At 39.0% G+C, this 15,068-nt stretch overlaps 1 protein-coding gene across 6 annotated transcripts in view; it reads left to right on the top strand.

Annotated features, from left to right (window-relative positions):
- PKHD1L1 (PKHD1 like 1) overlaps positions 1–10,425 on the top strand; it is a 152,263-nt gene extending 141,838 nt beyond the window's left edge. For all 6 annotated transcript variants that reach the window (XM_085021056.1, XM_085021058.1, XM_085021057.1 and 3 more), the window contains 5 exons: positions 3,313–3,464; positions 3,866–4,012; positions 4,354–4,507; positions 8,430–8,657; positions 10,221–10,425. In XM_085021056.1, the coding sequence (XP_084877182.1) occupies positions 3,313–3,464; positions 3,866–4,012; positions 4,354–4,507; positions 8,430–8,657; positions 10,221–10,231 (692 nt within the window). In that variant the 3' untranslated portion in view covers positions 10,232–10,425. The remainder of the gene's footprint in view (positions 1–3,312; positions 3,465–3,865; positions 4,013–4,353; positions 4,508–8,429; positions 8,658–10,220) is intronic.
- Positions 10,426–15,068: the final 4,643 nt, after the last annotated feature.

Below are 15,068 nucleotides of genomic sequence, written 5' to 3'. Positions count from 1 at the left end.
GGAGATTCTGCAAGGTAGAGTGGTAGGTTAGGTTTCCAGAGTAAAGTCACATATTTACACTAACAAGTGCAAATGTGCGAGGATATATTCTGTCTTTAATAACTATGACTGATCTAATCAGCCTTACCAGCAGGCGACACTTCTGTGTCATTTACATATCCTGTTTTCTAGGTAGCACAGATAAAAATAAACTCAACTATCCCACCAGAGGTATCTTTGCTGGCTCAAATTATAGTTTCCTTAGGGTGACTCAGTTTGGTTGGGCTTTTGGGTACATGTTCAGCCCTTTAGTTTTTATTCCTGTCCATCTGTTCAAGTTGATATCTGAATACAAAGGTGCTTTCCTGGCCTCAGACCCTCATGTCACCCTCTTGTCTTCATAGTCTCTGCGACAGGGTGGGTAGTCTTCTCTGCTGTGTACAAGCCTCTCTTGCGGTGCAGCTGAACTTTCCTGGCCTCTTGGGGTACAACAGCATCCCCAGGAGCTAATTCGCAACCATGCCATTGTCTCTGACGGTCAAGCATGGGTACTCTCACCGAGGCATACCCCTCTCCAAGAAGATGAGACCTATGTCTCTGTCAGAGGAAGATTACTATCCAGCTAGTGAATTTAAGCTTCAAGGCCCTTTACTTGCACAAGTCCTAGGAAGGGCTTTTACTTTCAAGGCCCTGGGAGAAGGCTTAACTTAATATGGTCAAATCATTGACTATGGTTATAAAAGTTGCACAAGTAAAACTTTTTTGCATACTTTTTCTTAAAGAGAGCTTCTACATTGTATAAGTTTCAGACTCAGAAAATCCTCATCTATCCTATTTCTGTCTAGCATCTCTTCATTAAATCCCAGGCTGTCTTTTGAGTAAATTTAGGCACTGGCTGAAGTTCTCACTTTCTGCCACTGGGCGTCATCACTTATTTCCTCAGGAGGTTTGTTTCTGAGCTTTGACCCCATGCACCTATCACACTGCTGTTCTGGAATTCTGCCAGTTAGTCAGGAAAAAGTTCTTCCTTGTGAGGATAAGCCTGTGAGGATAAGGCTTATATGAATGGAAAGAGGTGCTGATTAACTCTCAGGAAACAGGTTAACTTTCCTTCATCAACCTTGTATTTCCTTATACGTACAGGATCAGGGCTTTAGATTCAACATGGGCTGTAATTTAGTCTAGGAGTTGTAGCAGGTTCATCTACATATACAGATTGCTCACTGTCTTAGAAATCCCTGGTAAGCCCCTACATATATTAGGGTCCAGTATTTACCACACAAACCACTCATATATCCAAAGACACTGTGATTTATTTCCTGAACGTCTTCACATACAACCTCTCCCACCCTCCACCCCCTTAAAGTAGTTTTATCTTATTAGTCAGACATGTATCCAGATTTAGGTATATTGCAGTCTTAGGAACATGGAGATAGGGGCAGGAGGAAGCATGGACCAAGAGCATATGTCCCTGACCTAGACTGGGATAGGATCTGAGGTCTGGAGGAAAGCCCTACAACTTGGCAGGGAGCGAAATCACCGCCAAGTGTTGGGAAGTGGCAAGAAAGACATGCATGTAGTGAAACTCCTGGCTCCCCACAGCCTTTGCATGGTGTCAGGAGATCCAGAAGTTCCCAGATGTCCTAGGAAGTGGTTACATAAGTGCTGAGGGGGCCTCTGGGTAAGGAGTCAGGTCAGGAATAAGAGCTCTTCAAGTTGAGACCTTTGATTTCTAGATAGCAGTCAGCAGAAATGGATGTCTTCTACACGTCAAAGGGCCAGAGAGAACCTGTTCTCGGTGCAGACAGATCAGATGTGCCACCCTGCACCAAAAACCAGTAAGGAGAGCTGATAGTAGTCATGCTGGCGTGAAGCGAGGCCACGTGAGCCCTCCTGCCTGGGACGCCGTCTCATAGGAGAGTACATGAAGCAGGTAGCAGGGGAGAGAGGAAGCTGAAAGACTGACATATATCGCGGAGGGTCTGAATCAACCAAAAGAGACCATTCAAATGACCAGGAACTGAAATTCCTTAAGATGGTGATTTTTAAAGTGTTAAACTTGATCCCCAAGAGCATTGCCTCCTGCTTCCCAAGCACAGTGAGCTTCAGGGCTTAGCCTTCATGGAGGAAACTCAGTGATCCAACTCCTCAAGGCATGGCTCTGGATATGGAAGATGCTGGATAGTGGGAATAATACACCAAAACACCCTGGCTGCAGTTATTTCTTAAAGGATCACGCTGACTACAGAGTGTAGAATGGGGTGCCAAGGGGAAGAATGGATACAAAGCCAGTCAAAAAGCTGTTTTAGTATCTCTGCTGCTGATGGGTTAACTAAGATTTGGGCAGTGGTGACAGAGAGATTTAGATATTGAAAACTGATCATATGGTGTGACGGAGAGGTGAAATAGAAGAAGGGTTCAAGCAAAAGTTTCAGGCTTCTGGCAGAAGGCATATGTTGTATAAAGGTGCCACTTCATAAGGTAAAGAGTGTTAAAGTGTTAAAGAGTGTTAAAGGTTTAAGAAGACCTGCCAAGCTAGAAAGAGGGAATAGAAGCTATCTACAGTGTTAGAATTAACCTTGAAAATTGTCAATGTCCAGAACAAGTAACATTTTAGTTAGTAATTTAATAACATTAACGACTAATTAATACATACCATGAATCTGATGATGCTAATTATTCTTTCATTTCACAGTTAATCCTTTTTTTTTTTTTTTTTTTTTGTCTTTTTTCCTCTTAGGGCTGCTCCCTCGGCATATGGAGGTTCCCAGGCTAGGGGCCCAATCGGAGCTGTTGCCGCTGGCCTTCGCCACAGCCATAGCAACACCAGATTCGAGCCACGCCTGCGACCTACACCACAGCTCACGGCAATGCCGGATCCTTAACCCACTGAGTGAGGCCCGGGATCGAACCCGCAACCTCATGGTTTCCAGTCAGATTCTTTTCTGCTGTGCCATGATGGAAACTCCAATACCCTATTTTTTAAAAATGATAGATATGCATGACAGTGTTTCACTTCTAAACAAAGAATGACATAGGAAAGTATTAAATTAAGAGACATATTTTTCCCACTAAGCTCTGGCTCATTTTTCTTCTATTTATTTTATCTACCTTTGTTTTTTTTTTTTTTTTTAAATTCCAGCTCCAAAACATATTCTACTGAGTTTTTCATTTTCCTGACCTCCTTAATGTGATTTTGTCATGTTTAGTTCATGTACAGTTAGAAAGCGGTACAATTCTATAATGTTGATGGAACAGCACAAACAAAAACTAAAGGGAAATATTCTCACGTTCTCACTTACATGTTTTAGTAATCCACATGTTTCCTCATAGGTCAGATGCAGTTTTCTGAACTCCAAGAAATTGCTGCTTCTCTTGGACAAGCTGTAGTTTTAGGACAAACCACTAGTATCCTTGGATTTAATATCTCTTCCATGTCTATTACCAATCCTATCCCCAGCCCAAGTGATTCTGGCTGGATGAAGGTAAGAAAATGCAACCGGAAAAATGCATTTTAGCTATTAAAAAATTGCCTATTTTTATTTTAACTATTATTCTATTTCAATGCAATGATTTAGAGGGCATGATTTTCTAATTTATTTTTGGCCATTTTTTTTAACAGTATTACGAAAGTGATAAAGTAGTTGAAAATGGAGCATATCTTCTAAAAAAGTATTTCTTGGTATAAAATGTGCTTTACTTTGAATATTTATAACAATGCTTCATGAATTTGCTCTAGAGGAAATATTGTAGTAATATTGACTTCACATATTAAACATTCTTTTAAACAAACAATGAACATTACACTTACCCTGGCTAAGATGAGTTTGCTCCTGAATGCAGTTTATCATGTGAGAACCACTTCATCATTCATGACCATTTACAGGTGACTGCCCAACCGGTTGAAAGGTTTGCATTTCCCATTCATCATGTGGCCTTTGTGTCCTCGCTGTCAGTGATCACTCAGCCAGTGGCAACACAGTCAGGACAGCCATTTTCTCAGCAGCCTTCCGTAAAGGCGATGGATTCTGATGTAAGTTATAACTCAAAGATGTATTTAAGTGGAAGAATTAAGCTATAAATTCTGGAAGGTGAACTAGCTTCATGAATCCTGGTATGCTGGCAACCTGAGGATGAAACTATCTTCCAAGTTGGACTAATATCTATGAATATCATCTTGTACTGTTTTTGAAATGTTCCTTTTCAATGAACTTGCTCCTCTGCCCCTATCTTGAATTCTTTGTGTAGGAAAATGGGCTTCTACAGATTTAAAATTTGAACTGAGGCATTTAAAAAATAAAGTTCCATGTATCTTTTTTTAAAAAGCATGAGAACAGGGCAATTGTTATAATTCTCCACTGCCTTTTTCTTTAGGGTAATTGTGTATCTGTTGGGATTACTTCACTGACTTTGAAGGCCATACTAAAGGATGCCAATAATAACCAAGTCAGTGGTCTTAGTGGAAACACAACAATTCCATTTAGCTGCTGTTGGGCCAACTACACAGATCTTACTCTTCTTAGAACAGGTGAGTGTACTATTTTGGATCTTCACATATATACCCATAAATAGGGATAATTATAATTTTCTTTTAATGAACAGATTAGTCTCCACTACTCTGCTCAATAAATTATAGAAAACAATGTCTAGCTTACAATTTTTTTTTTTGTCTTTTTAGGGCTGCACCCATGGCATACGGAAGTTTCCAGGCTAGGGGTCAAATCTGAGCTGTAGCTGCTAGCCTACACCACAGCCACAACAACATGGGATCTGATCTGTGTCTGTGACCTACACCATAGCTCATGGCAACACCGGATCCTTAACGCACTGAGCAAAGCCAGGGGTCAAATCTGCATCCTCATGGATGCTAATCAGATTCGTTTCTGCTGAGCCACAATGGGAACTCCACAAAAATATATTTAATGTGCAAAACAAAGCACTTAAAGGAATTAAAACAGGTAATTTGAGGGTGTACATCAAAATTATATCATGATTCATATTTTCTTCTTTATTCATGTGTGTATTTTTCTAAATATTCTCACTATACATTTATTACATATATAATAAAGATATATATATATATATTTCAAATTCAAGAAAATAAAGGAGGAGTTCCTGCCATGGCACAGCAGGTTAAGAATCCAGCATTGTCTCTGTGGTGGCTTGGGTTGCTGCTGAGGCTCAGGGTTGATCCCTGGCCCATCATGTTAAGGTTAAGGATCTGGTGTTGCTGCAGCCATGGCATAGGTTGCAGCTCCTGCTCAGATTCAGTCCCTGGCCCAGAAACTTCCATATGTCTCATGTGCAGTCAATAAAAAGAAATATATGTGTATATATTTAAAAGGAAAGAAAGAAAGCAAAAGAAAACAAAGAATAAAATAGTGTCTTATCATTTTAATGGCCCATGCAGGAGTTAAGAGTTGGGCTGGAAAGTAAGTTCTAGTTTTTCTGAATACCAATGCAAAGGAGAAAATTTGAGCATTTTCATGATTCACAGGGCCCATCAGATAGACCAGTTGCTGTAGAGAATTACAGCTTGCTCTGCAGTCAGAACAAATGGTTTCTCTGAGTTCTTATGAAGTATACTCATGACATCTTCAACATGATTACAGTAAATACAGTCATAATTTCCACAGTGAGGTTTCTTACATTATCTCCAAGTGGGTTGATGGCATAATTTCAGGTGGTAAAAGCCTTTTCTACCAAGGCACAAATAATATGTCCAAAACCAGGTCTCCATTGATGATAGATTATTCGATATTGAAAGGAATGAAATGGACTCCTTGTACTGAGAGAGGCCTCCTTTAATGTGTTTACCTTACTCTGGGGTCTATTTAAGATGTTTATAGGCCCTAACTGCTGAAAAAGTTTTATAATGGCACTTCTCTCTTCTCACCAATGGTATTTCAAACACACACAGAATAAAAGCAAAGATAATAAGAGAAGCAAAAAAATTCTAGCAGTAGTCTGATTTTTTTTATAATAATGAAATATGAGAAGCTAAAGTCATTCCAGAAGAATTTTTTTTTTCCTTACTCATGCTTTGATGATGCCGTGCACCAGATAAGTTTTATCTGCCTCCTGGGTGGCATTATCCTAACCTAGAGTTTCACAAGAACCCAGTGGCAATGAGTTCAATTTTGTGCTCTGGGACATGTACCTGGAGTTTCCTGTAAGCTTAGTGGTTAAGAACAGTGTCAAATTCTTTAACAGCCAGCCTACATGGTAGTAGGACTGGGACCTTGTTATGGGAAATGAGGCTCTTGACAAGAACCTTGCCTGAGAGAAGGTTGCCCAACTCCCCTGGAAGGTGGACTCAAGAGGTGCCCAGTGGCAAAGACCCAACCTGAGGATCAAAGTCTTCAAACTACCACTTCCAAAGGCAATGTTCCAAAGTAGATGGGATCACTGGAGTGCTAAAGCAATAATGTCGGTTTCAACATTTTTTGTGATAACAAATAGCACTCTCCTTTTAGTCAGTAAATTTTCTTTTAGAGTTGAGAGCTTGCTTGGAGTGTCTATCTGTCCTGCGATGGAGAAGAGTCACTGTATCTGATTCCTTCCCTTTCTTCTTCCTTCCTCCCTTCCTTCCTCCCTTACTTCCTTTCTTCCTTCCTTCTTGTTTTCTTTCTAGCATCAAATGTACAGTTTTAGTTCCTTGGTTGTGTATAGGAAGGAAGGTCAAGGGTAGTCATCTCTTTATTATTTTTAGATCAGTTAACCAATTCGTAGATTAACCACTGTAAAACTGTAATAACAACAAAGCATATGCAAGAAAATTAATAAAACATCTTCCTTGTAACACTTTCTAGCAGGTACTGCACTCTGTTACCACGCTATGGGAAATCCCCTTGCAGATTAGACTGTAGCCCCGGCAGCATGACACCACACCCTCTTGTACTTATAGCTCCACAAAGAACAAAGCTGGGGCCATGAGGGTAGAGGAGGTATGGGTTGTAGTTACTCACTCAGAAAATGAGTATTTGAGAATTAGGTTTAAAAAAGGTGGGGGGAGAAGAAAGTAAACAGTCAAGACTGAATCTTTTGAGCAACCTGGATAAAAATAATATTACTGATGAATAGTAACATATTTGACCTGTTTATTTAGCAACCGATGTGATATACAGTGCTTGTTACAGTTTCTGCTGCTACCTGACAAACCAGCCCCGAATCTAATGGCTTAAAACAACAACCATTTCATTTGCTCACAATAATTTGGGTCAGGAATTTGTGATTGCTCATCTCTGCTCCACAATTTCTGGGCCTTCATCTGGGAAGGCTTGATTGGAGTCTTGTCACTGAAGTTTTGATCTTGGATTTTGGTTGAGTTCTTCACTTCTCTTCCATGGAGTGGACTCTCCACTAGCCTCAGAGTACTGCCGGAGAAAAAACATAAAACAAACAAAAAATCTAAAAATTTTACATATAAAAATCATTAAGAAAAAATATGCCTACTACAAAAATTCAGTTTTTTTCAACCTGAAAAAAGGAAGGACTTAAATACCATTGTATGAACTGTAACAGTGGCAGAATATTCAGTCCATCCATCTTGAAAGTTACAGAATGCATTGCTCTAGAAAGCCAATGGGATCAATATATTCTCTCCTGAAAAAGAAAAGAATGAAAACAGAAATGATTTTTTATAATAGAAAAAAATAGAAGAATGAAACCTTTGAAATTATAGAAGTATTGCACATTAAGCATTATTAATGATAGCAGTGCTCAAAGAAGAAATTATGTCAAGAAAAACTATATTGGTTATCTGATATTCAAAACTGTGGGAAGATTTAACACAGAGAAAGAAATATTTAGATGAGCTTTTTATGTTTCACACTTTAAATATATCCATCAAATGTTTCTTCAAGCTTGTCTGCCTTGGGAAAAAAGAAAGGGATTACGATCTTCCAGCACAAAAATAACATCTAACTTAAAGCAAAAGTGAAAAGTGTTTAAATCCAAGTGGAGGGCATATGGGTATTTGCAGTGCTATTCTTTCAACTCTTCTTTATGTTTGAAATTTTTCACAATAAAAATTTTGGTATCCATCCCCACCTCCCCTAACTGAGGCTGTGGCTTCTTCATTCCTTGGTCAAGTGTACAGGGCTCAGCCGGAGGTTCAACACCCTCACCTCCTTCCCCTACTGTCTTTCATTTCAAACAGCATCTCTCCAGAACTGGGCCCTGGGAGTCCTTAAGAAGGAGGCACTGATGCTGCAGAAGGAAAATCTGCCCAGAGTCCGCCTGCCCCTGGTTGACCAGCAAATAGAACTCTTCTAATTCTGGGCCCCTCTCCATACTTGTTTATACTTAAACTAATTCATTTGACTTAGTTTCCAAAAATATTTTGTTAGGGATTATACAGTCCTTGTAAGTCAATAAAAACCCAGTTGAAAGTGTATGAAAGCAAATAGTAAAAAGAAGTCAAACGCTATGATGATTTTTTTCCCCAGGAAAAAATTTTAAGATTGAATTTGTCCTGGATGACGTAATTCGGGTGGAATCCAGGACTTTCAGTCTAGCCGTGCAGTCTGTCACCAACGGCAGCAGTAGCAGCAGCAAAGGGTCCCCTGTGGGCACAGCTGCCCAGATAGTGACTACAGTAATTAGCTGTCTGATGGGAAGAATGTTGCTCTTGGAAATATTTACAACTGCAGTTTTGATTTTGAACATAACTCTAGGTAAGCACACTTCACTTTTTCTTTTATTTTTTAAAGCTTTATTTATTTATCTATTTACTTATTTATTTATGTTTTTAGGGCCACACCCATGGCATATGGAGGTTCCCAGGCTAGGGGTGAAATCAGAGTTGTAGCTGCTGGCCTACACCACAGCCACAGAAACTCAGGATCTGAGCTGCATTTGTGGCCTACACCATAGCTCATGGCAACACTGGATCCTTAACCCACTGAGCAAGGTCAGGGATTGAACCTGCATCCTCATGAATGCTAGTCAGATTGTTTTTGCTGAGCCACGACGGAAACTCCACACTTCATTTTTTCAATGTTTGTCTCCACCTACTGAGGAATGAGAAAATGTTTACAAAATAAAGACGAAGTGCATAGCATGGAACCACCATGGACACAAAGACATGGATGGTCTCAGTCCTTGAGAAAGTAATTGCTTCAATGGTAGAGACTAGAGCACCCTATAGAAATGCTATTTACATTATGTGATGGCATATAAAAAGTACAACTTGTCTATTTTATAATAACATGATAGGTATTGCTTAAGTTTGTTTCTTCTCAAAAGCATTAAAATATAAGGTATAAGTACTGCTTATTATAAATTTGCACATTTTGTGTTTCCTCATTCAATGCATTTTTTTCCTAATAATCTTCAGAGACTTTAATCCTCCTTGTCCTTGACAACTTTGGAATTTTATAAAATTTAGAAAATTCTATTTCGAGTCATTAGTAAATGATATTGTTCTTGGTGTTTTTTAGATTTTTTTCCTAGATAAAAAAGTTAATCAGCAGCTTAGTCTTTGCTACTAAATAATCTGTCATTCTTTAAATTCTTCTCAACCACCAAGCCACAAGTTGACTTAAACACTATTAGTCCTTTCAGGTTGCTGTAACAAAATACCATAGACTGGGTGGCTTATGAAGAATGGAAATTTATTTCTCACAATTCTGAAGTCTGGAAGTCTGAGATCAGGGTGTCAGCATGGTCAAATGAGGGCTCTCTTCTGGGTCGAAAATCCCTTTACATGGTGGAAGGGGCTGTCCAGTTCTATGAGGTCTCTTTTATTAAACCCTAATCCCATTCATGAGGGCTCCACCCTCCAGACCTCAGCAGGGTACCAGTGGCTCTGCCTCCTAATACCATCACATTGGACAAGTTAGGTTTTAAAACATGAATTTGGGGCGGAACAAATTCAGATCAAAGCAGCCTTTAATGAAATGAAATTCTGTTGTTGTTGTTTTTTTTAAAACTTTGCACTGTGAATTAATAATGTTTTACTTTTAAGGGACTCATAAAGTTCCACTAAATAAAATGACAAAACTTGAATGTGAAAAATACAATGTACACACACCACTATACTCTCTCCACGGTTCCACACAAGAGTTATTGATTCTAACATTAAATTGGTAAACTTTGAAATACTAATTTATATATACTACTTTTGCCCTATTAACAGTACCATGAAGTATTAGAAAAGCCAAAATAAATAAAACACATTTTAAATCATATTCTATGTTACTACTACTTTAAAAAATTGTATTATTTTCACTTTTCAGGAAGCAGCTGAAATGCTATTCTGAAGAACAGGTTGAAAATACAAATACAAGAACTGCTTAAGAGCTATTTTGTTGCACAAGAAAAAGTCTATAGCATTTTCAAGAAAATATGCTAAAAATATTTTTGTAATATATAAAATGTATTAATTAGCTTTAATCACAAAATTCAGATGTCTTCAAAATATAAATTTCTTTTGATTCCTTATGTTTGTATGTTCTTATTTCACTTAAAAATACTTTTAGAACTCTTTGATTTGTAAGCAGATATGTCACCTCCAAGTTACTGTACCAACAAATCCTTTATATAATTGAGAGAATTTTCTAGTTTTGATTTAACTTCTTTAGATCAGATTGAAAGCACTTTGAATTTCTGTATGTACTAGAGGATCTAATTTTCTCTATCCTTTCCCAAGGCTCTGATTTCCAATGATCTAAGCCATTTTAAATTCTAAGGATTTTTGGAGAAAAGAGATTGTTTTTGACCTTTTTTTCAGACTGAGTTGCTGTTTTTCAGGTCCACAGCAATCCCCCAAATTCTAGATTATCCAAGACTTCTGGGCCTTGCCAACCCTGGCCAGTATTCTAAAAACAGTTTTCTTGATGTCCCTGGAACAAGCTTTTGCTATAAGTCCAAACTCATCTTTTTACTCATTCTTCCCACTCAAAACTGTCACTATTGAGAATGTGACCTCCAGCAACCCAAGGCTGGAGATATTTATTTTCCAGAGGATAAAATTAGGGAATGCAAAAAAAAAAAAATTAAAAAAATTAAAAAGCCAGACATTAATGTAGCTAAATTAAACAAAATCTCTTAACTATAAAAAAATTCTAAAGTAAATGCTTAATTTAGAGAAATAACCCAATGAAGGCCTTTGGCTACATCCAGAGCAAGTCAAGTTAATGCTCACAAAGTTACCTTCCAGTAAGTGACAGGAAGCAGTTGGAATAGCCGAGGGAATTCAGCAAAGCCCAGAGGTTTTTCTTCTGCATACCATTTCTTGGTATTCTCACCCCAGGTTATTGTTAATCTTGCTTAATTAACAGAAAAATTATGAACATTTACCATGTAGTAAATCTAAATATCTTTGTGTATATTTAGCATTTAACATTTACTTCATACCAGATGTTGTAGTGAGAAGACTACAAGGGCTAAGATGCTGTCTTCACCCTCCAAGAGTTTACAAGGTAATTGGGGAGATAGTAGTGGCAAAGGTGACACAGAAAACACAAAGATACAATATGGTATGTGAGAGGGAGAGACAGAGGGTGCTAGAGGGGCTGGCGGGGGGTGGGCACTTGCCTTGGGGAAGGACATCTGGTGAGGATGGAGGTGGATGAGGGACAGCTTCCAAAATCAGATGAAGCCTGAGATGACTGTTGAAGAATAAAGCATGACACTAGTCAAAGAAGAGTGTCCTGACAGAGGGTGTGGTGGAGAGAACAAAGGCTGGGAGTCCACTAGATAGCAAGTTCCTCAAAGGCAGTAAGGCTCTTCCTTACTCAGCATTTTTCCTGCCATCTTACAAAACGTCTGGCACTAATAGATGCCGACTCACTGCTCATGGAGCGTGGGGAGGTCACGAGCTCTCTGATGTTACTGGAGCACCAGTACAGCCCCTTGATGAGGAACATCCTTCATGTTCAGAGAACCCTGATACCTGATTAGACCACACCACCTGTTAACTGAGGACTCTCCCACTTCCTTCAGTTCCAACCTTGGAAGAATGAGAAACCTCTACCACTAAATGGGGAATAGGAGAGAGAGAGAGAGACACCCAACAAAAAAGACTTAAAAATCAGGGTTTCAAATGCAAATTCGGTTTACTCTCCATTTCAGAACACTTAGAAAACCAAATGCCAAGAACTACAGTTGTAGCACCTATGGAACAAATTCCTACGTTGTGTTTCTGGAAGAGATGCAAAAGTATTCTTCACATCAGAATGCTGTGAAAGCCACAGAATTGGCCACCATCTGTAGTCTTTCCTTACCTCAAGTTTTAATTCAGTCCCCTGGAAATTTTTTTTGTCAAAAATTTAGCACAGATTTTTAACAAAGAACTTTTCTAATATAACCCAGCAAAGTCTCCTTGTCTTGCATCATGAAAAGCCAAACTGATAGCCAGTGTCTGCAGCAAAGTAAGGGTTTATTTGTAGGACTCCAAGAAAGGAGAAAGGGCAGCTCATGCTCAAAAGACGTCTGAATTCCCTGATGGCTTTTAAGCAAGGGTTTTTGAAAGACAGTGTTAGGGAAGAGGGTCTTAGGATGCCTGATCTGCTCATGAACATTCTTCTGATTGATTGATCGTAAGGTAACAGCGAGATGTTTCCAGAATGTTAGTCATCAAACTTTTGGTTCCAGCCAGATTGGGTTCTGTGTGCTTGTGGCCAGCATGTAGAAGTTGTACTCACCTTCCTCCCCCAGGTGAGAGGGTCTTAGTTTTTGCTGAACATCTAGATATGCATCAGATTAGTATCTATCTCCCTTTAGGAGGAACCAGGAGTCTTGGGACTCTGTTGTTCTAATCATGAACTGCTCTGCATCTGTTCATTGGAACTTATGGAAGCCCTAGGAGGCTCAACCCGTTTTTTCCTACAAATAAGAAATGAGGGACTGGAGGGGCTTTTTTACCCAGGAAGGCCCCACAGGGTCCTGCTTGGTTTCTGTCCCCACTTTTATTTGATACCTCTCAATCCTCAGGGAAGCAGGAGTGGGACAAGAAAGGGAATAAAGTTTGAGATAAATTAACCATAATCTGCACAGGGGAACTCAGTTTTGGGGAACTGGATTTCACTAATACAAGTCGTTTGAGAGTAAAAGGAACTTCTAAAAACTTGCTTCTTAGACACAGGGTTTGTTAAAAAGTTCCCGATTTGACTTTTCTAGGTTTCTGACTGTTAGCTTTTAAATTTTTTTTCTAAAATTATTATGGTACATACCCAAAATTATTTTTTACCAGATAAATTAACTACTACTCTTTTAAATGCCTCACTGTTAAAAATCCATAGGCAATATGGCTTTGCATAGCCTTCATTCATAAATTGGCCATTTTTTACAGTAATGTTTCTCTGAACAAACCTGTCTTAGAAATTTGTGTTTAGGTTTTTAAAAAATACTTTTTAATGTTTTAAGGCCTATTTAGCTGTTGTGTGAGCAAGTCATTAAAAATACTTTGTGAGTTAGTACTATTTCTCCAGGATCTGAAAAATTCATAAAGTAAAAATAGCATTCCCACTTAGTCAATGTAAGGAGCAGAGAATAAGGAGGTAATAAGAATATTTTCCTGTATTTCTGATAATCAGTGAAACATTTATATCCTGTACTACTGTCTCTACTCTTTGCTAAGCTCTATCACCTCCTGATTATTGCAGTGATTTCTGGATGATACATGTACTTTTTATCTCTTCTCCATTTTATCCTCTGGAGTGCTATCTAAAATACTAATACTACTAATGATAATTAAAATAATAATAATTAAAGATTTACCACATGCTTACTAAGTGCCAGACGCAAACTGAGTGTTCTACGTGAACTCTTTGCATGTATGCTATGAGATTATTGTCCCCCTTTCCAGATGAGGAGATGAAACAAAAATATTAAGTACTCCAGTTCGCAGAGCTTTTTATCATAAAGATGGGATTCAAATCTAACTCCAGAGCCCAGCTCCAACATTTAATTGCCTCTCACTTTTCACCAACTAGGGGAAAATCTTTCACTGTGAAGAGAATTTTTAGAAAAACGTATTCCTGTTCAAATTCTAAGTCTATACTTTACCACCTCAATACCCTCAGGCAAGTTCTTACTCTCCTTTATTTTCAGTTCCTTCACCTATGAGATGTGGAAAATATCTACCTGGTAGTGTGGTACTGGAAGACCAGTAATATCATATGTAAGGCACCTAAGCCAGGCCCAACAAGTGGTAAGCCGTCAGTAAAAGGTATCCTTTCCTGTTATTGTACTGACTATAATATTGCCTACATTATATTAACCATTGGCCCAATAAGCCATCATTAGCCTTCTTACTATACCAGAACAGTGCCTTAGCATGTAATAACCACAATGTGAGTGTTAGTTATTGGAATCATTGGCTGAACACAGGGCCACATAGAACAGCAGTGAGTGCAGTGAGGAGTGACCAACTTGTGTACGATAAGTTATAAAAACAGAAAGCATATTCTAGGAACTTTCCTTAAAAGGTGGCTGTCATGCATCCCGTGCCCTTCTTCACCCTTTCCTGTTTTTCCAGCTGCAAGGAGCAAGATGCCTCCTTGGACCAGGAAGACAAGGGCCAGGCCCTTTGAGAAAGGTAGAGAACTCAGTCGAAAAGAGATTGGACCCCTGACAATACCACCTTTGCTCTTTCGGGTTTCATTGCTGCTTGGCTAGAGTCCTAATCCTGACTGAACGTGAAAGGAACAAGAGATTAGGGAATTCATCCTTTGTACAGGGGAAGGTGGGCAGAGACAATGCTAAGACAAGGAAATTGTTCCAAAATAGCACATATATCTGTGAAGTTTTTAGCTGTATCCTTCAAAATAGAAATGCTTAAATCATCTGAATCTCTGGTATATTTGGTATGGGAAACCATCAGAATCAGTTGGGGGTTCACACCCTTCTTCCATGCTCATCAGTGCACATTTTCAGCTTCCCCAGGTTGGCACCAGTCTCCAGTGAAAGAAACATAAAGATGTGTTCCTCCAACTTCCCATCCCCAGAGAATAGCTACAGATACAACACGAAGGACTGAAAAAGAAGGGGCCTGCTGTCAGGGTTATAGTAGGTATTGAATACTTTTGGGCAGTCTGACCAGCCACGACAGTCTCTCACCACATCACTTGCAGGCTCTGATG

Source organism: Sus scrofa, chromosome 4 (genome assembly GCF_054392235.1).
Source record: "Sus scrofa isolate SSC_HxYL_T2T_F1_AM1 chromosome 4, Sscrofa_HxYL_maternal_Yorkshire_Landrace_v2.0, whole genome shotgun sequence".
Lineage (NCBI taxonomy): Eukaryota > Metazoa > Chordata > Mammalia > Artiodactyla > Suidae > Sus > Sus scrofa.
Note: the sequence above shows the minus strand (reverse complement) of the source record. Positions and strands in the feature narration are given on the sequence as shown.